We start from the raw sequence: 25,882 nt of genomic DNA, 5'->3' as shown, positions 1-25,882 counted from the left end.
GAAATATGTGGACCGGGTGTGGATGACTCCAGTCCACATATTAATGATCACCCTGTGTCACCAGACAGGTTAGCCTCCTGCTCCACCCACCTCTGTCCCATGCACACAATTTTGACTGCAAGTGCTCAAATAGAAGCGGCACTGCAGCAGCATAGCTACGTGGAAACGTGTGATAGAGCCGTTGAGATTGCGAGTGACACAGGCGAGGCAGGTCTGCATCCCCAAATAAGTTATAGTCAGTGCCGGTAAGTAAAGTACTGCTTCTAGTGCTTGCTTGATTCAGACTGCTTCACTTCCAACTAAAAACGTTCATAGTGGCTGGGTGGTTAATATCGATCTGATCTCACAAATTTAAATATTTATTTTTATGATCATTGCTCCCCCCCAGGGCATTGTTTAGGAGCAACCAGGCAGCTGCCAGGGGCACCAGCCACACAGCAGGACTCCTGAGAATAAGATCTGAGCTTTAATCCTGTTGATTATGCAATTCAAGTATAGCTTACCTCCCCTATAAAAAAGTGCTTCCTTTATTTTGAGGGATGAGTGGGGGTAATGAAGAGAGGGGGTACTCATAAATGAAAAATGAAAAGCCTAATCAAGGGGTACAGGAGAGAAAAAAGGTTGGGATCCGCTGATCTAGGGTATTGGCATTCACTACCTCCTTTGGTAATGAGTTCCACAATTTTATTGCTCTTACAGTGAAAAAACGTTTCCGTTGCAGGAGATTAAATCTCCTTTCCTCCAACCTTAAATTGTGACCTCTTGTCAGAAACAATTTTCTAGGAATAAACAGAGCTTCTGCCATCTCTGAATATGGGCCTTGAATATATTTATATAAAGTAATCATGTCACCTCTCAAGCGCCTTTTTTCTAATGAAAACAGACTCAATTTGGCTAGCCTCTCCTCATAGGTTAATTTCTCCAATCCCCTTATTAGCTTTGTGGCCCTTCTCTGAACTTTTTCTAGTTCTGCAATATCTTTTTTTGCGATCAGTCCCCAGAACTGCACTCCATACTCAAGGGGAGGTCTTACCAGGGCTTTATATAGTGACAGAATTATGCTTTCCTCCCTGGAATCAATGCCTCTTTTAATACATGCTAGTATCTTATTAGCCTTTGAAGCCGCTGCCCTGCATTGTGCTGCCATCTTTAGCTTGTTATCTATTACTACTCCCAAATCCCTTTCCTCCTCCGTTTGGCTAAGTCTTGTCCCATTTAAAAAAGATGTTGCCTGCTTATTTTTACTTCCAAAATGTAGAACCTTGCATTTTTCCGTATTAAATCTCATTTTCCATTTACTTGCCCATACTTCTAATTTTTGCAGATCCTTTTGTAATGAAAGTTCATTACAAAAACAAGAGCAAAAATCAGAAAACTCTCTAAATGAGATAAATATTTCTAACTCACTCAATACAGTATAAAAAAAGGGTATAACCTTAGTTGATTAACTATAGGTATAGTTAGGTCACATATTAGATCACTCTTACGATCTATATCCAATATCTGTCCTTATAATGTAGACAATTACGTTTTGTAAGTACTTATCCTTCTGGTGTCTTAGTTGGTATTTAATGTGTTGGAATCGTCCCTCTTCAGGTTGTTAGTGGGGTATTGTTTTTAGTTGAGTTTTGGTCCTTCTTTTGATGTACTGTGCTCCAGTGAGAACGTTTTTCTTTAGGTGGGTATGTCTTTGACGATGGTTGTGAGGTGGTGGTCTCTCCTTTCCCTGTTGTATTTGGAGCTGGAATATGAATGTTCAGGTTCCTTGAAATCAAGGCTAAATCAGAAGGGTCTTTGTATACATACTGTTTTCCTGAATGAGTAATTATAACTCTAAAGGGGAGTCCCCATCTGTACTTTATTTTGTTGTCTTGCAATACTGATGTAAGAAATCTGGCAGCTTTTCTTTTCTCTATTGTGGCCAGGCAGAGATCCTGGTAAATCTGAAGTTCCTGTTCTTGATATTTTATCGTTCTTGAAGCTCTGGCCGATGTCCATACTCGTTCTCTGTCTCTGTAGTGAAGAAATTTTACTATGACATCTCTGAGGCATGGATGTTTGGGGCTTAGACCTTAAGGCCCTGTAAGATCTTTCTATAGAGATTTCCGATATTTAGGTGGTTTCTGTTATAGTTTTAAACAAGTCTATGTGGTATGTGAGTAGTTTTGTTGTTTCTATGTCTTCTGAAATACCTCGGATTCTCAGATTATTGCATCTTCTTCGATTCTCTAGGTCTTCTACTTTATTCTGTAGAGACGGTAGTGAGGTAGCATTTTGAGCTAAACAGCTATCAGCTGAGTGTACCATTGTAGTTAGAGTGTCATGACTGTCCTCTAATTCCTCTATTCTAGAACCAAGGCCATTAATATCCCTTCTAATTACTGTGAATTCTGACTTTATAAAGGATGTCAGATCAGCTATATCCAATTTGGATGACAAATTTTATATTGTCTCATGCATTTGTAATAAATGCTCTTGTGTGAATGTTGTATGTTGATTTGTCTGTTGTGGCTCCGATGCTGTATCTTTTTTTTGTATGTGATGATCTTCCCATCTCTTTTTCAGTATGTTCTTGTGTAGAAAAGAAAGCATTTAGAGTGCTTGATTGAGTCAGGGTTTTATTGTTTTTCTCTCTCTTAGCAATCCTTTTAGAAGCCATTTTATAATAATATATATAACTCATATAGTCAAATGTATGTTTTTCTTGAGTATTAATTTACCAGGTAAGAGCTCTGTTTCTCACTTGGGTGCAGTAATATCTGAGTCTTATATATGTTTCATTTTCAGATACCAGGTGGCCAAGATAGTCTTTATATAACTGTTGCAGACATATTTTATTTATTTTAATGTAGAGGTGTTTCTCATGTGTCAGGTTATTTCATAATCAGTTCTCACTGTCTTATTCGAGGCACCATTTGAACTAGGCCGCAATTGAGGCCTTGGTGTGGCGTAGTGTAGATAGCTGTCGGAGTTCCGCAGTCATCGATGTGCAAGCAATCACGTGTAAATTTTCAAGTTACACTGCTTAGTTTTGGTGTATAACTTCTTGATTATCGTATGAAGCTTGAAGTAGAATGGCAGCTGTATATCCTTTTCAATTACGACTGCAACATTTTAGGTAAGTCGCACTTTTTGTTTGTGGTTTGCCCTTAATCGTCGAGCTGTATCTCCTAAGAGCGACTATAAAATCTTCCGTCTCCAGGTTCTGTCTGTTCCTGAAGTGTTAGAAGAGGTCTTCTAGCTCATTTGGCTAATTCAGCATGTTTTAGATGTTACGATAGAAAGATGTTTGATCGGAGCTAGCGATCTACGCATCCATGTTCCTTAATTGTTCCATAAAATTATAAAAATGTTTTTTAAAATATTGCTTTTTCCTCATAAATGGAAAGAGTCCACAGCTGCATTCATTACTTTTTGGAAATAAGAACCTGGCCACCAGGAGGAGGCAAATACACCCCAGCCAAAGGCTTAAATACTCATCCCACTTCCCTCATCCCCCAGTCATTCTTTGCCTTTCGTCCCAGGAGGTTGGTAGAGAAGTGTCAGAAGTAGTACTCTTCGACATGGGACGGGAGTTTTAAGTAATCCTGTCAGTCTCTCAGTGAGGGCTTGGATGAAAGTTAGAATTCGGAGATGCAGGAAGAGTCTTTCTGCAAGACCATCCTGATTAATTTCAACAACTCCATGAGCAATCGGTGTTGTTGAACTTTGCTTCGCTGCTTGCTTTCTTCTCTCAAGTCCATGGCAGAAGCGATGCTACTATCCCTAACACTTGAAGGGCCGTGTTCCTGTTCCACGGCAAAGATTCAGGTAAGATCGTTTCATTTTACTTCTTCATGAATGTACTGTAAATTGATTGTTCCTGCGGACTTACATGGAATATACAGGGTCTCAGTGGGACTCCTTTAGTATCTTGGAATAAAGGGTTTAACATCTCCTGAGGGAGATTATTGAACAGGGGGGGTTTATTAATGTTTGTTATGTGATTCAATCTGCTTATGTGTAGTGTTATCTGGGCTCATGGCTTCGGAACATAACGGGCTTTGAAGTGACGCGACCTTACGGTTGGGTGCGCTTTTTTTGGACTGTACGGTTCACCTTGTGACCGAGCATGTTTACGTTCTGGTTCCCCATTTCCGCATTCCTGACTGTGTGGCGATGGAGAAATCTTGTCTGCTGGTGTCTGGTGCATAGGAGGTGGTGAGTGCCCCAGCCATTGTGGGTGTCAGGTGCCCTCTAAATTGTTTAATATATAGTCCATGTTTTGGTATCCTTTATCCAGTCATGGAGGATACTGATGTTGAGATTGTTCAACTTTCTGATTTAGATTCTTCGTCCTGTGATGAATGCGAATTGGCCCCATTGACGCAGGTCTGTCAGTTATGTTCTGTAGGCCATTCTAGAGCGCCTTGTTGCTTGGGCTCTGGGATTCAAGAGACTGCTGAGCCATCCGCCTCATGGGGCCCTGTCCTTCGGCAGGCAAGTTCCCTACTTCTCCCTTTTACTACTACACATGCGGGTAACCCAAGTTATGTCATTTCAACCTCGGAGGGGGGATTGTTTCCCCCAGAGGTTGTGGCACATTTTCGCTTTTACATGATTTTGGCACTTGCTCGTCTACAAGGTCCAGATGTTTATTCGTGATTGTGCTCATGCCCGATTGCCCCGGGTCTCTTGACCACGGGAGGACATGTGCAGTTCCCTGAGGGTGTAACTGTTACAGAGTGTTGTGCTTTTCGTTACCGGCTGGCTCGCCTCTGTGTTCTCCTTAGACACGTTTTTGAGTTGTTTGGGGAATCCTATCCTTCTCAGATATGGTTCTCCTCATTCGTCTACTTCGAATGGCTCACCTCATTAGACGTGGGGGGATGAAGTAATCTCCTTCTAAGTCTTGTTATTGAGATCTTTCCCAGTTTTGTTGGAAGAACAGGGTTTCCATTAGCCTGGTCATGCGGATCTTTCTGTTCTTCTTGTTAGATAACCCTCGGTTTGCCTGTAATTTTATCCGGTTAGGATGAATTTTATTTTTATTTATCATACTTCTCTGGGATCGATACTCTCTGTTTGCTTCTATGGAAGTTGTTAGGGACACGTTTGTCCCATGTTTGTCTGTTTTTCTTCCTCCCTCTGTGAGGGCAGATTAGCCAGCTTAGCAGTTATGACCCTGGTTGACGACTGGTCCTGCTTGGGTTCAGATCCTCTGTCTCGCGGCTTATTCAGACACGTGGCGCCTAGAATATATTGCTAGTCAGGTTGGGGTGCCGAGTGCTCTTCACATTATTATTTTTCTTGTCATTTGTTTTACAAGTTTCAGCTAAGCATTCTCTAGTGGACGTACGGGTCCGTACGGCTCTCGGGATTGTTTCAGTCCTAAATAGCCGTTTCTCTGGTGACTGGGTCAGTAAATTTTGCTGCGTCACTATCTGTTGCTTCCGATACCCTTGGAACCTAGACTATTTCTAGGAGGATTAGCGCCTCTTTTCCACCGATCGGGTGGTGTGGCTTCAGGAAGTTGTCCTTTTTGGAATTGTTCCTTTAGTGGTTCTCTTCTTCGTTCAGACCTCTTGGATAGTCAGTTTCTCTTTGTGGATGGGTTTCCTTTCGGGGGACTTGGATTCCCTTTGGGAGTTGGTTGTTCCTTTTTCGGGACTTTAGACAGGTCTTTTTGGGCTCCGGTTAGAGGCCCTTTCCCCGGTGTTGGGAATGCTCTGCATTTCCTTCTTGGGAGCAAAGAGATTCTAGTGGTTTTCCACTTATATGGTTCAGGTATTGCCATCCCAGTGGCATCCAAACCCATGTTTGACTTTCCTCTGACTTCGAATCTGAGGTGATGTGGAGACTTGATGTTGCTCTGTTCGGGTGACTTGTCCTTACTGTTCCCCTTGTGTCTGGATCTCGTGACTAGCTGGACAGCTAGCTCAGCATACTAACGCTATGTGGCTACTCTGTACTGTAGCAATCCAAGGGTTGCTAGTTCGATCCCCGGCGAGGTCTACTCAGCCTTTCCTCCTTTCGAGGTTAATAAAATGAGCAGCGCCTTTTGGTCTTTAGGGGTATTAGCCGCACTTTCAAGCACAGTCACGTTAATGTTGCTTGGACGCCTTTTAGCTCTAGTGTCCTTTTATGGTCCTGGTTCTTTGGAGTGTTGGGCTCCTGCAAGATGTGGTCTCTTCCCTTTAGGTCGGGACTTGCAAGGTCTTCTTGCTCTTGTTATCTGGGTTCTTCTGGATTTTATCCCTGGGAGGTCTGTTTTTTGTTATCAGATGAGGGATTTATGTTACTGGAAGATTGTTTAATCTAAACATTTGTGGGGCCCGGGCTTCTTGTCCTGATCTTCTGGTTGTAAAGGGTTTTACTCGAAATTTTCTCTTTGTGGATCCCGCTGTGGGATGTTACCGGACCTTATGATCCTAGGACTGCCCTGGGGGTTCCAGTTTCCTGGATACTTGGGCTTAGCCCTTGTTCTGACTGTTCTGAATTACAACTTGACTAGATTTACTGAGAGCCGGGCTCCTTGGAGCTTGTCTTGTACCGACGATACGATTCCCTTGGGACAGCCATCTAATGTGACCTGTTGGTGGGCTTTCCTGCCTAGCAAACGGAAGGTTTCCGGTTGCTCTGCTGTCTCTTTTGCACCTGGTATGGGTGTTAGCACAATGGTGTTTTAAGGGGTTCTTTCCATTTTCGTCAATGACGTATCCTTGTGTCCTCGGTTCTTCCTACGACTTCCTGTCTTTTGGACAGGTGTTTATCGACTCTCTCCTCTTCATAGGACTCATTGTTCTCCTTACAGAGGTGTGGTTCCTTTTTCAGGGGTCTTTCCTGTGTTTGGGAGATTGGGACAGATGTTTTATCTGGTTCGGGGATTGGTCTGCTCTTTGAGTTGTTCCTTTCCATCTGGGGAACTGCTGACTCCGCATTGAGACCTAGTCGGGTGGCTTTGCTGGATCTTTTTGGGTCTAACGCCTACTCGATTGTCTTAGGTTGAAGTGGCTGTGCCATTCTTCCGCCATTTTGGGGGCCGGTCTTAGGGTTCTGTTCCCTTGCTTCAGATCTGCCATTGCTTGGGCTGGTCCCTCTAGGTGTAGGATCTAAGACCTGTTGTTCATCCTCAGGTCTTTGGGGTGCCAGTGGACCTTGTTTTTAGAGGTTCTGTACATCTTCCCTTTTGAGATCTGTGTGTAGGTCTGGCGGCCTGGAGTGGGGCAATCTGCTATGTTGGTCGGCCGCTTTTTCCTTACGGATAATTTTTTTCTCTGCGTCTTACTACGGATGGCAGCGTGTTATTTTTCTGCACACACGCCACAAACAGAGTCGCTCGAGGTATGCAAACGCAAATTTGGACAAGCCAGCTTCATTTTGGAAGAAGGTGCTGTAGACTGATGAAACAAAGGGGCATAACAAGGGGCATTATGCATGGCAGCAAAAGAACACAGCGTTCCAAGACAAACACTTGCTACCCACAATAAAATGTGGTGGATGTTCCATCATGCTGTGGGGCTGTGTGGCCAGTGCTGGTACTGGGAATCTTGTTAAAGTTAAGAGTCGCATGGATTCCACTCAATATCAGCAGATACTTGAGAATAATGTTGAGGAATCAGTCACAAAGTTGAAGTTATGCCGGGGCTGGATATTTCAACAAGACAACGACCCAAAACACTGCTCAAAATTTACTCTGGCATTTATGCAGAGGAACAAGTACAATGTTCTGGAATGGCCATCCCTGTCCCCATACCTGAATATCATTGAAAATCTGTGGGGTGATTTGAAGCGGGCTATCCATGCTCGGCAAACATCAAGCCTAACTGAACTGGAGATGTTTTGCAAGGAGGAATGGTCCAAAATACCTTCATCCAGAATCCAGACACTCATTACAGGCTATAGGAATCATCTAGAGGCTGTTATTTCTGCTAAAGGAGTCACATATTTACATAATAGAATGTTGATAAGAACAAATATTCTTAAAAATTCGATTTTCGAATGTTATTTACAGTTTTCGAATGTCACATTCAAATTCGAATGTCACATTCGAATTCGAATGTGACATTCGAATATCACATTCAAATTCGAATATTACATTTATAAAACACAATTGTAGACTAGAAACACTAGTTCGAATGTCACATTCAAATCGAATATCACACTCGAATCAAATGTCACATTCAAATTCAAATATTACATTTATAAAACACAGTATTAGACTAGAAATACTATTTCGAATTCGAATGTCACATTCAAATCGAATATCACATTCAAATCGAATATCACATTTAAAACACAGTATTAGACTAGAAATACTATTTCAAATTCTAATGTGACATTCAAATTCGAATGTAGCATTCGAATTCGAATATTACATTTATTAAACACAGTTGTAGACTAGAAATACTATTTCAAATTTGAATGTCACATTCGAATTCGAATGTCACATTTGAATTTGAATATTACATTTCGAAATTGAATGAATACATAGCTAAACATTCTATTATTCAAACAAATATTTTCGAATTTTATTGAAAAATTCGAAAATTTGAAAATAGAGTGTTATATAAACTTTCAAAATTCGATTTGAACAAATGAATGTATCAAAATTCGTTTTAAATTTCGAATTTTTAGAAACATTCGCACATCCCTATTTGATAGATCAAAATGAAATTGCTGATCCAAACACCCAATTATTTATAAATGAAAATCATGTAAATTGTCAGGGATGTCTAAACTTTTGCATACAACTGTATATATGCAGCCACCAATCATCAGCTAGAACCTAGGTTCTTTGCTGCTCCTGAGCTTTCCTATATAAACATTTAAGCAAAGCATAACAAGAGAAGGAAGCAAATGGAATAATAGACGTAAATTGGAAAGTTGTTTAAAATTGTATGTTCTGCCTAAATCATGAAAGAAAAAATTGGGGTTTCATGTCCCTTTAAGCATGAAGGTGGATCTCTTATGTTTTTGGGTTGTGTGGCTGGCAGCGGCTCAAAATATATTGTAAATGTAGAGAAAAGAATGGATTCTACTAAATATCAACAAATCCTGATAGCTAATGTGCCACAATCCGTGAAGAAACTGAAATTCCAACCTCAAATCAACCACAAACTACTTCAAGAAATTAAAGATTAAGGTTTTAGAATGGGTTTCATAGTCCTCAGACTTGAGTGTCATTTAAAAATCTTTGATTTCATCTAAAACATACAGTGCTTGTGAAAAATTACTAAAAAAATATTTCTGATCTAGTATTGTGTATGGAAGAATGGTGGAGATATTCCTTAAGCAACAATAGAAAGAATGTTAACTTGCTACAAAACATAGATTTCTGCCAAATTCCTGCCCAAAGTTGCACATGCCACTTTTACTGTTTTTTAAAAATAAAAAAATAAAAAACAGAAAAAAAACCCCAGTTAAATTCAAGAAATAAATAGTAACTGTGCATTAAAATTTGCAAAAATATTCTGAATTTGTTTATACCCAAAATTAAACAAGTAAAATATATTATAGGCAGGGGAAATGGAAAATTAATATAATTTATAGAATTCCAAAGCAAACATGAATTCATTTTAGATCAGACCATGTCTTATATGCAGATCAGACATTATATACTGTCATTGACTAATACCTTCCCTATTATAAGCGAGGAAAGAGTTATTCTTAATATAATTTAAAGATGTCAAAATGAAAAATACAAACTATTATTTATATATGTTGCGGGGATTGTTTAATCCTATGATTACCCAGGTAAAATGGACATTACCTAAGCGGCTGTGGTTAAAGCCCAATGTATGATCATAAATCCCTTCAGAGTGTGAAGTCACCGCATCAAACATATATAGCATGCACTGTAATTCCCCCATCTTCACCATCTTTTTCTTTCCATAAGGCAGGGAGAGTCCCCAACTTTATTGCTTACTGTTGAGAAAGGTTTTGCAGGCTGTGGTGCCCTCAGATTAGGGTCCGCCTCTTTCTTGTTCCCTCCCGTTATTCCTTCAGTGTCCTCTGGAGCTTGGGTATTGTTTTCCCAACAATAAGGAATGAAGTCGTGTCGTGGACTATTTCTGCCTTATGGAAAGAAAACAAAATTTATGCTTACCAGATATATTCCTTTCTTTCGTGGCAGGGAGAGTCCACGACCCCGCCCGTATGATATTTTGATTTGTGCGGCTCCCCGTTTATTTTTTCTTCTGGCACGACAACCTGCAAAACCTTTCTCAACAGTAAGGAATTAAGTCGGGGACTCTCCCTGCCAGGAAAGAAAGAAATTTATCTGGTAAGCATAAATTTTGTTTTTCCCTCCGTCTGGGGGATTCAAGAGGGGCACTTGGGACAGATGCCAGAGGATCGGCAGGACGCCCCCTTTCAACCCCCTAGGTGGAGGCAAAAGAAATAGTGTAGATGAGGGAATTACAATACATCAGACTTTACCCACAGCCGCTTGGGTAATGTCCGTTTTACCCGGGTAATCCTAGGATTACCCGGATTTCTTACATTACCCGTAACATATACAAACAATTACTAACTAAAGAGGTAAACAATAACTTGAAAGGTTTAGAGAAAAGGTGGAAGAAAGCTGCAGGTCAATGGGTAAATGAGAAGGTGATATATTTGAGCATTAAAAAGGTTAGAGATACAACACTAGCAGTGGGTATAAGGGAATCCCATATGAGATTACTACATATGGACTATATAACCTCTACAAGACGAGCAGAGTGGAATAATAGCCCTTATCCAGCATGTGCCGTAAGCAGGAGCCAGATGCGATTTATTGCATATGGCAATGCCCAAAGATAAATCAATATTTGCTTTCAAAAATCATAAGTGTAAGTATTAAGTTAGATACGCTACAGCAGATCATGTCCGTCAGACATTGGTAAATCGGCCCCATAGCCTCTTTCTCTCCTTTTCACCTTCATGTATTTCCTCCTCTCTCTTCTCACCAAACACCCTAGTCATCAACCACACTTTTACCTCAGAAGAGTCTATTTTCATGATGATGACTGATTTGTGTGTTTGCTTGGTGGCCTATATGGGACTCTGACAAGATAAATTAGTGGTATTTTGTATGTTAAATCTTTTATTTCATTCAAGTCAGTCTTCTCAAACATCAAAGTATGTTGTAGAAATTTAATTTAAATGACAGAACATTTAGTGCCATAATCATAATAAAGGTTTAATTATAATGAAGTTTTATCATGAAAAAATAGATGTAACTGTTTTAACAGGTATATAACTTGTTTGTTAAAATGTTAAATGCCACACTGTATGTGAGGAAAATCCTGCTTAGATGAGATGCTAAATCCAATCATTTAACAAACGCTAGGATTTACCATTAGTTTCTGTCATCAATTACTAAAAAATGGGGGCTAAACTCATTCTTTCTGTGCTGAAGTATATTGCTAAAATCAGCGCCTCCGGCCGCCCATGGCACATCGCTCCTTTACCAATGAGGTGACGTTTCCACCTTTATCCATGCTAGGATGTCAGTTGACACGCACGGCTATAGGTTTAGAGGTGGAAACGTCACCTCATTGGTAAAGGAGTGCTGTGTCGTGGGCAGTCAGAGGCACTGATTTTAGCAATATACTTCAGCACAGAAAGGTTTAGTTTAGCACCCATTTTTTTAGTAATTGATAACAGAAACTAGAGTTTATTTTTAGTGATGGTAAATCCTAGCATTTGTTAAACGCTTGGATTTACCATCACTTTAAAGGATTACTTTCTGTTATAATTTTTAAGCTAAACAACTAACATATTAAAGTTAATAAACATTAATTAAAACCTACTGACCTATATTTTCTCCAAAACGAAGTTTCATAACGTTATAAAAGTTATATCTTTTATTCGCCGATGATGTCACGTTATCCTGCCCACTATTTTCAGCACTGCATGTTCAAAATACTTAAACCAATGAAATTGTGTTTAAAGCGCCATTTTGAAACCTAGGTAGTAAACGGATTGGTACAGAGCAAAGGATACCCACGGAGTGGGTTTGGAAAACAATTACATTTGCAGACAAGATTTCTGATATACGGTAGAGATATGTTAATGAAATGCTATTGATAAAAAGCGTATTTGGGGTGGGTAGTTGGTAACAGGCATAGAAAATATTTACTTACAGTGGCCCTTTAAGGAGTCACTTGGAACTGATAGAAAAAAAGGGGAATTTAAGACTTTGGAAATTTATATTTTTTTTTTTACTTACAAATGTTACCCCTTTAAAGGAAATGGAAGTGATACAAAAGTCTATAAAGTTTCATCTATAACAACCTGTTTAAAAATGTATGCACTGTTTGTTTAAATAGAACATTCCTATATTGGTAGTTGTTTGCATTAAAATTAAGCTGGTGATTATTACAGTGAATTTTTGCATGAAACCCTGTGCTTGTTGCCAGGGCATGGGAGACACAATGCTTAGGAGCCGGCACATTTTTGGAGCACTATATGGCAGCAGTTTTGCAAGAACACTAGATGGCAGCACTATTTCCTTCCATGTAGTGTTCAAGACACCTACCTAGGTATCTCTTCAACACAGAATATCATGAGAACAAAGCAAATTTGATAATAGAAGTAAATTCTAAACTTTTTCTGTCTGAATCACAAAATATATTTTTAAGGTTTTATATCCATTTAAGATCTTCACACAATAATTTCAGGTCTGATACAGTGTATGAACTATTTATTAAAGGAACATTAAACACTTTGAGATGGTAATATTAAATGATAAATCGTATATATAAAAAAAATCTGCAATATACTTTCACTATTTATTTTGTCCCCTTTTACTGTAATTCCATTCTGAAATTGTGAGCTTTTCAGTTCCTGTTTGAAGTGGAAGTGCAGAACACTGTTATATTCCACACAGCAATTGGCTGCACACTCTAGTGACAAATTTATAACTGTCCCTAATTGGCCACAGCAGAGAAGGTAACCTAAGTTACAATATGGCAGCTCCCATTGTTTTATAGACACTAAAACTTTACACTTCTTTTGTTAATATTTAAACAACTAATTAAACTTTAAAAAATACATCTACATGTTACTCATGGACTAATCTTTTCTTTGAATGCATCAATCTATCTAGCATTTATTTAGTGTTTAATGTGCCTTTAATTGCCATCAATTGATATACTATGTTATTTGGATTACTATCGTAGCACACAGTGATACATTTTATCTTTCGTCCCCTTTTAGGTTAGCTCTTGGGTGACATGGCTGATTCTAGCTGCAGGTTCCATGGAGGAGAAACGTGAAGTCTTCTCACACTTAGTCCATATTGCTAAGTGCTGTTGGAACATGGGCAATTACAATGCCGTGATGGAATTCCTGGCAGGACTCAGGTAATTTTTTTTTATCTCAGCAGAGGTAAAAGCAGCTATCATAAACAGGAGCTGGCACTAAGTCAGACACTGTTTTAAATAGCTGTACACTTACAAACATTTGTAAACTGTTCTTGAGGGACCCAGAGAGCTTTTTATGTTTACATGCTTAAAGCAGTCATGTTTAAACTTTCAAAATAGAGAGCTTAGTTAAAGTCAATTTGAATGTTGCTGAAATATTTGAAAGAATGGAAATATCAAACATACAATCTATAAATTATTGCTTCGTTGCAGCAGTTTGCAAGAGGTGTCTGAGAAAGTGGAGTCGATTTAGTGTGCATGTAATCTGTGAAACATAATTGCTAATTTATCATTGCTATGGCCTCATGAATTATTGTGCTTTTGGAAATGAACTAGTGCTTGCATAACAGTCTTTCTAGTAGGCTTTAGGGAACAAGCTACTTAAAAATATACTAAACCCAATTATTTTCTTTCATGATTCAGATAGAGCATGCAATTTTAAGCAACTTTCTAATTTACTCCTAGTTTTTCTTCTTTCTCTTGCTATCTTAATTTAAAAAGCAAGAATGTAAGCTTAGGAGTCAGCCCATTTTTGGTTCAGCACCTGGGTAGTGCTTGCTGATTGGTGGCTAAATGCAGCCACCAATCATCAAGTGCTATCCAGGTCCTGAACCAAAAATGGGCCGGCTCCTTACCTTAGATTCCTGCTTTTTCAATTAAGGATAGCAAGAAAACAAAGAAAAAATTGTAATAGGATTAATTTAGAAAGTTGCTTAAAATTGCATGCTCGATCTGAATCATGAAAGAAAAAAAATGTGGGTTTAGTATCCCTTTAATAACCCATTCCCATTAAAACTAAAGGCTTGGGCTATTTGACTACTAATTGGTTGTATCATTTAAAGCCTATACAATCCTAAATTAAAGTGTAATTTCAGAAGACTGTAATTACAGTAAACACCATGTAATTACAAGACATTTCTGTTGTGTTGATATAGAATGACATATTAGCCAAGTCTCAACATTTTTAAAACAAATTGTCACCTATTTTACTGCAATTATTTTTCAATAGACAAACACCACCATGCGCTTTATTCGGAGGAGTCAGTCTGGGTTTTAGTCTGCAGACAACAATGCTAGTCACGGCCATAGTTAGTTTAATTACATTGTTTTGCAGTTGTTATCAGTTAAAGCCAATTAGGAAAATATATGTAGCAGCTGTTAGCTTTTGAGAAGTCTGCAGAGTGCATTTCAAATTCCAAATATTAGAAAATCCAATTTTTTTTTAGAGTTAAATTACATAAAAAGGGGGCAAAATAAATAAGGAAAATATAATGCAAAGCTCTTTTCTTACACATAACTTAACATTTTATATAAAAATATTAAGGTGTTTACTGTCCCTTTAAGGCTTAAATGAAGTTCAGATTGGGATATACAATCCTACCAGGAGGGGCAAAGTTTCCCAAACCTCAAAATGCCTATAAATACACCCCTCACCACACCCACAATTCAGATTTACAAACTTTGCCTCCCTATGGAAGTGGTGAAGTAAGTTTGTGCTTGATTTTCTTCTGTGATATGCGCTTCTCAGCATTTTGAAGCCTGATTCCTCTCAAAGTACAGTGAATGTCAGAGGGATGTGGAGTATCACCTATTGAATTCTATGGTTTTCCTCGCAGGAAATCTTTTCATAGGTTCTCTGTTATCGGTCGTAGAGATTCATCTCTTACCTCCCTTTTTCAGATCGACGATATACTCTCATATTTCATTACCTCTAATGATAACTGTTTCAGTACTGGTTTGGCTATCTGCTATATGTGGATGGGTGTCTCGGTAAGTATGTTTTTATTACTTAAGACACTCTCAGCTATGGTTTGACACTTTGGCCTCGATAGTGCGGATCAGGTCCGACAGACCTCGCTGAATACAGCGAGCAATACGCTCGCTGTATTCAGCATTGCACCAGCAGATCACAAGAGCTGCTGGTGCAACGCCGCCCCTGCAGACTCGCGGCCAATGGGCCGCCAGCAAGGGGGTGTCAATCAACCCGATCATACTCGATCGGGTTGATTTCTGGCAATGTCTGTCCGCCTGCTCAGAGCAGGCGGACAGGTTATCGAGCAGCGGTCTTTGTGACCGCTGCTTCATAACTGCTGTTTCTGGCGAGTCTGAAGACTCGCCAGAAACAGGGGCCATCAAGCTCCTTACGGAGCTTGATAACTAGAGGCCTTTATGTATTGATATAAAGTTCTAAATATATGTATTGTAATTATATTTGCCATGAGTCAGGTTTATGCATATTTCCTTTTGAAGACTATCAGTTTCATATTTGGGAAAAAACATATTCAGGAAAATATTTTTCTAAGCTGGGGTATAGTCTTTTTTCAAATTGACTGCTTTTTCATTAAATTTTCACAGGCAAAATTAGGCTTGCGAGGTCGCAAAATGCTGATGTTTACTGCGTTGCGTTGTTTTTGGTGCGAGAATTTTTGGTGCGAAGGTTCGTCTGGTGACGCAAATTCGTCATTTCCGGCGTCTTAGTTGACGCTGAGTTTTCTTGCACAAGGTTGCATCTGCTATGACGCGAGTGTGTCATTTTCTGATATTGTTAGCGCTAAAAAAAATGTAATTTTGCGTTGTGCATCATACTTGGCGCCAAATAATTTCATTATTTAAAACCCCATTCCTATATGCCTCTTGCCTTTTTCTATGCTCAGAGGGCTATGCTGTTTGCATTTTTTTCCCATTCCTGAAACTGCCATATAAGGAAATTGATAATTTTGCTTTATATGTTGATTTTTCTCTTACATTTGCAAGATGTCTCAATCTGATCCTGTCTCAGAAACCATTGTTGGATTCCTGCTGCCTGATAACAGTTCTACCAAAGATAAGTGTATCTGTTGTAAATTAGTAGAGATTATGGCCTCTAGTTATGAAGCCGTCTACTTACCTGCATTCGCCGGCCCAATATGCTCGCCTAATCTCGCCTACCATCGCCGCTGCGGACCTGAATACGTTCGCCAAAGTTATCAAAAAATCTGTCAAGAAGCCGCGCACCAAGTACGGAGCGATGAGCAGAGGACTGTTGTTAACTGACAGTCATCGATCTCGCTACTCATCGGCTTCTTCGCAGCTTTTTTGATAGCCTATCACTAAGCACCCACACTAAACTACACTGTTTTACCCCCTAAACCGCCGCTCCCGGACCCCGCCGCCACCTATATTAAACTTATTAACCCCTAAACCTAAGTCTAATACTAACACCCCCCTAACTTTAATATTTTTTTAATAAATCTAAATAAAACTTACTATTATTAACTAAATTATTCCTATTTAAAACTAAATACTTACCTGTAAAATAAACCCTAAGATAGCTACAATATAATTAATAATTATATTGTAGCTATTTTAGGATTTATTTTTATTTTACAGGCAACTTTGTATTTATTTTAACTAGGTACAATAGCTATTAAATAGGTAATAACTATTTAATAGCTACCTAGTTAAAATACTTACAAAATTACCTGTAAAATAAATCCTAACCTAAGTTACAATTAAACCTAACACTACACTATCATTAAATAAATTAAATAAATTACCTAAAATTAAATAAAATAAAATAAACTAAACTATAGTACAAAAACAAACACTAAATTACAGAAAATAAAAAAGAATTACAAGAAGTTTAAACTAATTACACCTAATCTAAGCCCCCTAATAAAATAATAAAGCCCCCCAAAATAAAAAAATGCCCTACCCTAGTCTAAATTACAAAGTAACCAGCTCTTTTACCAGCCCTTAAAAGGGCTTTTTGCGGGGCATTGCCCCAAAGTAATCAGCTCTTTTACCTGTAAAAAAAAAATACAACCCCCCCCAACATTAAAACCCACCACCCACATACCCCTACTCTAACCCACCCACTAACCCCCTGAAGATCACCCTACCTGGAGCTGTCTTCACCCAACCGGGCCGAAATCTTCATCCAAGGTGCGCAGAGGAGGTCCTTCATCCAGTAGAAGTCTTCATCCAGGCGGCGTCTTCAATCTTCATCCATCCGGAGCGGAGCGGAGCCATCTTCAAAGGAGCCGACGTGGAGCCATCCTCTTCAACCGACGACTGAACGACGAATGAAGGTTCCTTTAAGGGACGTCATCCAAGATGGCGTCCCTCGAATTCCGATTGGCTGATAGGATTCTATCAGCCAATCGGAATTAAGGTAGGAAAAATCTGATTGGCTGATTGAATCAGCCAATCAGATTGAAGTTCAATCCGATTGGCTGATCCAATGAGCCAATCGGATTGAACTTCAATTTGATTGGCTGATTCAATCAGCCAATCAGATTTTTCCAACTTTAATTCCGATTGGCTGATAGAATCCTATCAGCCAATCGGAATTCGAGGGACGCCATCTTGGATGACGTCCCTTAAAGGAGCCTTCATTCGTCGTTCAGTCGTCAGTTGAAGAGGATGGCTCCACGTCGGCTCCTTTGAAGATGGCTCCGCTCCGGATGGATAAGGATTGAAGACGCCGCCTGGATGAAGACTTCTTCCGGATGAAGGACCTCCTCTGCGCACCTTGGATGAAGATTTCGGCCCGGTTGGGTGAAGACGGCTCCAGGTAGGGTGATCTTCAGGGGGTTAGTGTTAGGTTTTTTTAAGGGGTTTGGGTGGGTTAGAGTAGGGGTATGTGGGTGGTGGGTTTTAATGTTGGGGGGATTGTATTTTTTTTACAGGTAAAAGAGCTGATTAATTTGAGGCAATGCCCCGCAAAAAGCCCTTTTAAGGGCTGGTAAAAGAGCTGGTTACTTTGTAATTTAGACTAGGGTAGGGCATTTTTTTATTTTGGGGGGCTTTATTATTTTATTAGGGGGCTTAGATTAGGTGTAATTAGTTTAAACTTCTTGTAATTCTTTTTTATTTTCTGTAATTTAGTGTTTGTTTTTTTGTACTATAGTTTAGTTTAATTTAATTTAATTTTAGGTAATTGTAGGTAATTTATTTAATTTATTTAATGATAGTGTAGTGTTAGGTTTAATTGTAACTTAGGTTAGGATTTATTTTACTGGTAATTTTGTAAGTATTTTAACTAGGTAGCTATTAAATAGTTAATAACTATTTAATAACTATTGTACCTGGTTAAAATAAATACAAAGTTGCCTGTAAAATAAAAATAAATCCTAAAATAGCTACAATATAATTATTAGTTATATTGTAGCTATCTTAGGGTTTATTTTACAGGTAATTATTTAGTTTTAAATAGGATTAATTTAGTTAATACGAGTAATATTTAGATTTATTCAAATAATATTTAAGTTAGGGGGGGTTAGGGTTAGTGTTAGACTTAGGTTTAGGGGTTAATAATTTTTTTTTTTTTTTTTAAATTCTTTTTTATTAAAGAAACACAGGTACAATTGGTTAAGTAAACATACTGATAGAATTACAGCGATATTACAATTCAAATTATAGAATGAGCACAACATGTTGAATATCAATATAGTAGCATGAAGACACAGTTGTTATAGTAGAATACAAAGAGACTACAACTTCTTTCCATAAAGCATGGTGTCTATGAAATCCATACAGGGTTACAGCAAAATTGATTAAATATCGTCTCATAATGCACCTGCGCTTCTCAGTTTTTTTAATAATAATACAGTAACACATAACACAACAAACAACATAAATTAATAAAAATAATAGAATAATAGAATAATAATAAAAAAAAAAAAAAAAAAAAAAAATCGCCATCTTCACAGCCATTTCAGCCAGTCCTGCAATCTTTCTTTAATTTTGACAGAGTTAATCAGTCTCGGTGGCATATTTGGTATTAATGGTCAGACTAAGCTAAGTGTTTGATGGTATGATTAGACATGGCATTAGAGGGGTCTAGAACAACTCTAGTTAGTGGTGCCATAGTTCGAATACAAAAACTTTTCACTAAGCAGGGTCAATACGTTAAGCCAGGTTTTACAGTGGTGAAGCAAGAACAAGCATATTATCATTAGCAAGGATAGGCACAGAAAAAGCAAGCGATTCATAGATCCTATAAAGATTGCCTATATAAGAACTGATTTAAGCCACTACAGGGGCTGCCCGAGAATTCCTTTGGAATAGGCGTGTTAACAAGACACTGAGAATTTTTAACATAGCAATCAGCCAACCGGGTCAAGACCCGATTTCATTACAAGGCAACCTCATCTCATACCGCAATACATTTTACCCCTATTACAAAAAGAGTAGTCAGTTTGATTTGACAGAGTATGAGAGAGAGTCTCACCCCAGCGAAAGAGCATGTAGGTCCTCTTGCAGATTTTTATGAAAATATATATAATTTAGGCGTGGAGATATTATAATAAACTGCCAAAGCGGGTGTTGCAGACAATAAACTACAAGAGCATTGCAATCACTCAGTAAGCTTAGCGCGCATAAAAACCCTCTCTGTCTGGCCTAGCGATATTGTAAACTTTTTTGAACCAGCAATATTAAACTACATCAGGGTTGTACGCCAGTGTGCTTATAGCCTTTTGCAAATTATGTAAAGCAAACCCTTCATGATTAATAGACAGGATTACGCTCAGTGAAGTACCATGCCAAGCATACCAAAGGTTATGTTGCCCCAGGTTGCTTATCTGAAAATGATACTGACCAAAATGTATGAAAAATAAAAAACAAAGAAAAATAAAAATTTAAGGGAGGGAGTTTAGGGGCTCCTGTAGGGGACAAACCAAATACTGAAAATTAGTGGGGTTAAGGTGTGATATAAAGTCTGCTGTCATTTTATAAATAAAAGAAAAATAAATAAATACAACGTGAAACAACATAAGAGGCCAACAGGGCCAAAACAGTAACGGGAGGCATGAAACAGTAACCGCATACAGTAGTAGGCCAATAGGCTGGCTCCCAATCCATTGCTATGAAGTGAGATGCATACTGTTATAAGCCGTTTTAAATTCTTCTGACAATGTGCGATAGAAATAAATCAGGCTATAGTTAATCTTCCAATTGCAAAAAAGCCGATCAAAATAGTAGAAGTTTTTATTCAGCAACCATAGGAAACGGGAACCACTGGCATTAACCTATTCCCGCCCTGGATAGAGCGAGCGATTCGTGGTGTGGATCTGATGGCCAGCTTAGCTGTTGTACATGAAGAGACTGCTCTGCTGCGCTGCGTTCACAGATGCCCCGTGTAGACAAGCGTATCCCGCTGGTATAGACATCTCTCTCAATTAAGATGCCAGGGGAAAATCTACCTGAGATGGGAGTTATGTACATTAGGGTGTCCGTGGTGCAGTCCACAATCATAGAGGCCGGCTGCATACCAAGTTCAGAAGAGACTGACTGTAGTGAGATAGACATAAGCGGTGTCTCAGCGGTAAGTCGTCCTATATCTTGGGCAAGACTAGCGTTCTCCAGCGGAGTGAGAGTCCCAGCAACCCTTCCAGGGTCGCACGCTGGATCAGAAGACGAATGTAGGGGGGGCAGATCTTTTTCCTCTCGGTATGATGAGCGGTCGGCTAATTCCAAAGCAGGAGCGAGTGAGCAGTTCATTGAGATAGATCCATGTAGATAAGTGCAGTGCAGATTGTGCGGATTGCGATCTAAAGGGTAGATTGGCATGTATATCGGTTTACTGCTTATAAAGTGAGGCTTCCCAGCCGCTTGTACCGCGTCCTGTAGCCTCTCAAAGCTCATGAGTATGCGATCCAGTGAAGGCTGCAGAATTGCAAGTATCTGCACAGTCAATTCACACTTTGCATCCATTTCCCTGAAGCAGCGGTCCCGCAAATGATATGTACAAAGTCCCTCGTGGGTTCTATTTTTGTCAAATGACTTCCGTGGAAGAAAAGAGTGGTATATTTCTATCTGCTTGAGGTTCCCGGACAGCTTTCCTATCAAGGGAGATGCAGATGGCATAGAATGATGGCAATATAGTTTAGATTAGGGAAAGAGTTCTTCAGAGCAGCAGAAGCTTGCAGCCATCTTCTAGAGCCGCCCACCGGAAGTCCCGGGGTTAATAATTTTAATATAGGTGGCGGCGGTATAGGGGGGGCAGGATAGGGGTTAATAACTTTAATATAGGTGGCGGCGGGGTCCGGGAGCGGCGGTTTAGGGGTTAACATGTTTATTATAGTTGCGGCGGGGTCCAGGAGCGGCGGTTTAGGGGTTAATAAGTTTATTTAGTTGCGGCAGTGTAGGGGGGGGGGCAGATTAGGGGTGTTTAGACTCAAGGTACATGTTAGGGTGTTAGGTGCAGACATCTCCCATAGGAGGAATCAATGGGATATCGGGCAGCAGCAAACATAAGCTTTCGCTATGGTCAGACTCCCATTGATTCCTATGGGATCCGCCGCCTCCAGGGCGGCTGATTGAAATCCAGGTACGCTGGGCCGGAATAGTGGCGAGCGTACCTGGTAGTAGTTTGATAACTACCAAAAGTAGTCAGATTGTGCCGAACTTGCGTTCGGAACATCTGTAGTGACGTAACCATCTATCTGTGTCGGACTGAGTCCGGCAGATCGTAGGTTACGTCACTATATTCTACTTTTGCTGGGCAGTAGGGCTTGATAACTATGGCGAATCAGCCTCGTCACAAATACGCTGCGGAATTCCAGCATATTTGCGGTTGACGGCTTGATAACTAGAGGCCATTATCTCCAGCGGTAGTATGTAACAGTTGTCTTGATTAACTTTTACATGCAGAGAATGTATCCATACTAGTACAATGCCTGTTGTTCCTTCAACATCTAATGTACAGGATATCCCTGTGAATATAAAAGATTTTATTGCTGATGCGATTCTGAAGGCTTTGTCGGCTATTCCGCCTTCTAATAAGCGTAAAAGGTCTTTTAAAACTTCTCATAAAGTTGATGAAATTTCAAATGACTGACAACATACTGAATTATCCTCCTCTGATGAGGATCTATCTGATTCAGAAGATCCTACCTCAGATATTGACACTGACAAATCTACTTATCTATTTAAAATTGAGTATATTCGTTCCTTGTTAAAAAAAAGTGTTGATTACTTTGGATATTGAGGAAACTAGTCCTCTTGATACTTAAACTAGTAAACGTTTAAATTCTGTTTATAAACCTCATGTGGTTACTCCAGAGGTTTTTCCATTTCCTGATGCTATTTCTGATATGATTTCTAAGGAATGGAATAGGCCTGGTACTTCTTTTATCCCTTCTTCAAGGTTTAAAAAATGGTATCCTTTGCCAGCAGTTAGATTGGAGTTTTGGGAAAAGATCCCCAAAGTTGATGGGGTTATTTCTACTCTTGCCAAACGTACTACTATTCCTATGGAAGATAGTACTTCCTTTAAGGAACCTTTAGATAGGAAACTTGAATCTTATCTAAGGAAAGCTTATTTATATTCTCGCTATCTTCTCAGGCCTGCCATTTATATGGCTAATGTTGCAGCTGCATCAACTTTTTGATTGGAAAGTTTAGCGCAACAGGAAATGGATCCTGATTTGTCTAGCATTGTTCGCTTGCTTCAACATGCTAATCATTTTATCTGTGATGCCATTTTTGATATCATCAAAATTGATGTTAGATCTATGTCTTTAGCTATTTTATCTAGAAGAACTTTGTGGCTCAAATATTGGAATGTTGGCATGGTATCTAAGTCTAGATTACTATATCTTTCTTTCCAAGGTAATAATTTATTTGGTTCTCAGTTGGATTTGGTTATTTCAACTGTCACTGGGCGGAAGGGAGTTTTTTTGCCTCAGGATAAAGACCTAAGGGTAAATCTAAAGCTTCTAACCGTTTTCGTTCCTTTTGACAAAATAAGGAACTGAAACCAAATCCTTCCCCCAAAGAATCTGGTTCCAATTGGAAACCTTTTTCGAGTTGGAATAAATCCAAGCCGTTTAAGAAACCAAAGCCAACCCCCAAGTCTGCATGAAGTTGCGGCCCTCATTCCAGCTCAGCTGGTGGGGGGGCAGATTAAGATTTTTCCAAAGCATTTGGGCAGATTCTGTCCAGAATAAATGGATTCAGAGTATTGTCTCTCAAGGGTATCAAATAGGATTCAGAGTAAGACCTCCTGTGAGAAGATTTTTTCTCTCACCCATCCCAGCAAATCCAGTAAAGGCTCAGGTATTTCTGAAGTGTGTTTCAGATCTGGAGCTTTCAGGGGTAATCATACCAGTTCTGTTTTAGGAACAGGGTCTGGGGTTTTATTCAAATCTATTCATTGTCCCAAAGAAAGAAAATTAATTCAGGCCAGTTCTGGATCTGAAAATTTTGAATCGTTTTGTAAGAGTGCCAACTTTCAAAATGGTGACTATAAGGACTATTCTGTCTTTTGTTCAGCAAGGTCATTATATGTCCACAATAGTATAAAACAAGGTATTACTAATACAAGAAATCCTAATAGGGGGCGCTGGTGTGTGTGTTGGAAACTAATTTGTTATACAAAGATGCTTTCCAAAAAATCTAATCTATCATAGATGATGTGTCTTATCTTATTTGTTTCTGTTAAAAAGAACAAGATGTTAATATACACAACAAGATATACAGCAAACTATGAATATAGAGTCAGAGTACAAATGAGTTTCTATAAATGTATTCCACTCTAGGTAGATGACCCAGTGAATTCTAGGATGACATATCTGTGGCTCAGATGTATAAGATGTAGCAGGATCAGGCTGCACTCTCCTCACAGCAAAGTGTCATGGAGTCTGAAAAAGTGAGGAAAAAGGAGAGGCGCTTTTGTGTACCAGTATAAAACAGGTTATTCAACCTAAAGTCCCCAATACTGGGTACTCACATTTTTATGGAGCACTCAGACAGTGCTATCAGGCACAGGTTGGGTAAATTAGCAGCACCCCAGCTTACTGGGACCCCCACGGCAGGAGCAGGAACACTGTATCAGGAAAGCTGGAACACTGGAGCTCTGAGCCCCAAGGGCTGGGAGTAGGGGATAATCCACAGCTGACAGCTCCCAAGGGAGTGATTGGTGAGTGGTGAATCACAGCCAATCAGCAAAAAGTTCCAATATATATAAGAGATTTATTAAAATTAAGCACAAATAAAAACAGGAACCATAAGGTAGGGTATGTGGATAGTCCTCCTTGTATATGCAACGCGTTTCTCAGCGTTTCACAATGCTGTTTCATCAGGCAAAAATGTATAAAGTATAAACAATTCATAGCCTGTAAATACACCAACCTTACTAATCAAACATGTAGAAAAATACATACACCTGGGGTCCGCCCCCTCAGGGGTAGGTTCCCAACAGCTTAACCCTTTGTTTAAAGTGTATATTTCATTGCCCAAATAATAAACATTCTATATAACTATATGATCTATAATCTAGTTTAAAAATCTGTGTGTAATAACGTAAAATATATATATTTATTGAAGGTGCCACAACTAAATCATGCTCCTTTTAGGAGTGTTATAAAATCGTCGTCATAACAGTGTAAATTATTGTAAACTTTTAGCTTTTCATACTTGTTTGGTGCATATGCATAGGTTTACAAGCATAAAAACAATGGTTATCGTCTGTAGTAAGCATGAAAGTGAGGAAAAAACTGTCATAATTACATGGATGGCCAATCACCTGGCCTGTAAGAAAAATATTTTGTCAATTTCCAATAATAGGAACAAGATAATAGGTGACGAAAGAGCAATTGGTCATGTGACTATAGACATAGTCATAAAAGCTATGGGGGAGGTGCCAAAAGGCGTCCCGTCGGCACGTCAGATCGAAAACACTGATGTACATATGAGACACTCATTACACTACTCCCAAACACGCCATTTGGAGGTGTGAAGGCTTATGCAACGTGTGATTGTATAGCAAGGTGACTACTATTTACCATAATAATGGGGGTATTTAAGAAAGAGATTATAGTTTAAGCAATATAATATTTACTAAAGAGTCTCTGTCTTCCAGATTACACGCTCCTATGTCGACCTAAGTGGTAATTATGGATATAGTGCGAGTGCTATATTCCTAACATAATATGGGAATAAAACCAAACTTACATACAAAAGCATACAGATGGTGGACATTACGTTAGATCTATATTAAAAATAACATGGGTAGTGTATAAACTGACAGATATTAGCAATAATTGCAGGAACACCCTAAATGTGGATAATATGGTGTGAAGATATCATAATATAAAATAAGAGTGAGAATATTATAGTGTAAAGGTGTGAAACTAAGGTGAGATACTTATTGTGAGTGTGTATATATGTGTATACACACACACATAAACATATATATAAAATATGTGGGGGAATAATATAGTGATGTTAATGTAAAGCAATTCTAAGAATAATAGAGTTAGCAACTAAGATTATAATAAGCAATAATGAAATTAGCACAATGTGGAATTTTACATACTTGTGTGAGAGCTATGTTAAGGGGTGTGCAAGATAATTACTTGACCTATACCTACAGGTATACAGACATGTATAGTATGCTCAATTAGATTATATAGAAAGGATGAAATATACACTAATAAACTCCAGTGTACAATAAAAAATAGTCAAATTTGTCTTAAAGTATATGGAACAAATAATACTCTTAT

At 38.9% G+C, this 25,882-nt stretch overlaps 1 protein-coding gene across 1 annotated transcript in view; it reads left to right on the top strand.

Moving 5' to 3' along the window:
- Positions 1–25,882, top strand: part of PLCE1 (phospholipase C epsilon 1) — a 702,162-nt gene that overhangs the window by 491,922 nt on the left and 184,358 nt on the right. Inside the window, 1 exon segment of the mRNA XM_053692317.1 lies at positions 13,186–13,331. Coding sequence (XP_053548292.1) covers positions 13,186–13,331 — 146 coding nt within the window.

This window comes from Bombina bombina, chromosome 9 (assembly GCF_027579735.1).
Source record: "Bombina bombina isolate aBomBom1 chromosome 9, aBomBom1.pri, whole genome shotgun sequence".
NCBI classification, from domain to species: Eukaryota; Metazoa; Chordata; class Amphibia; order Anura; family Bombinatoridae; genus Bombina; species Bombina bombina.
The sequence above is the reverse complement of the archived record's forward strand: the minus strand, read 5'-3'. Positions and strand labels throughout refer to the sequence as shown.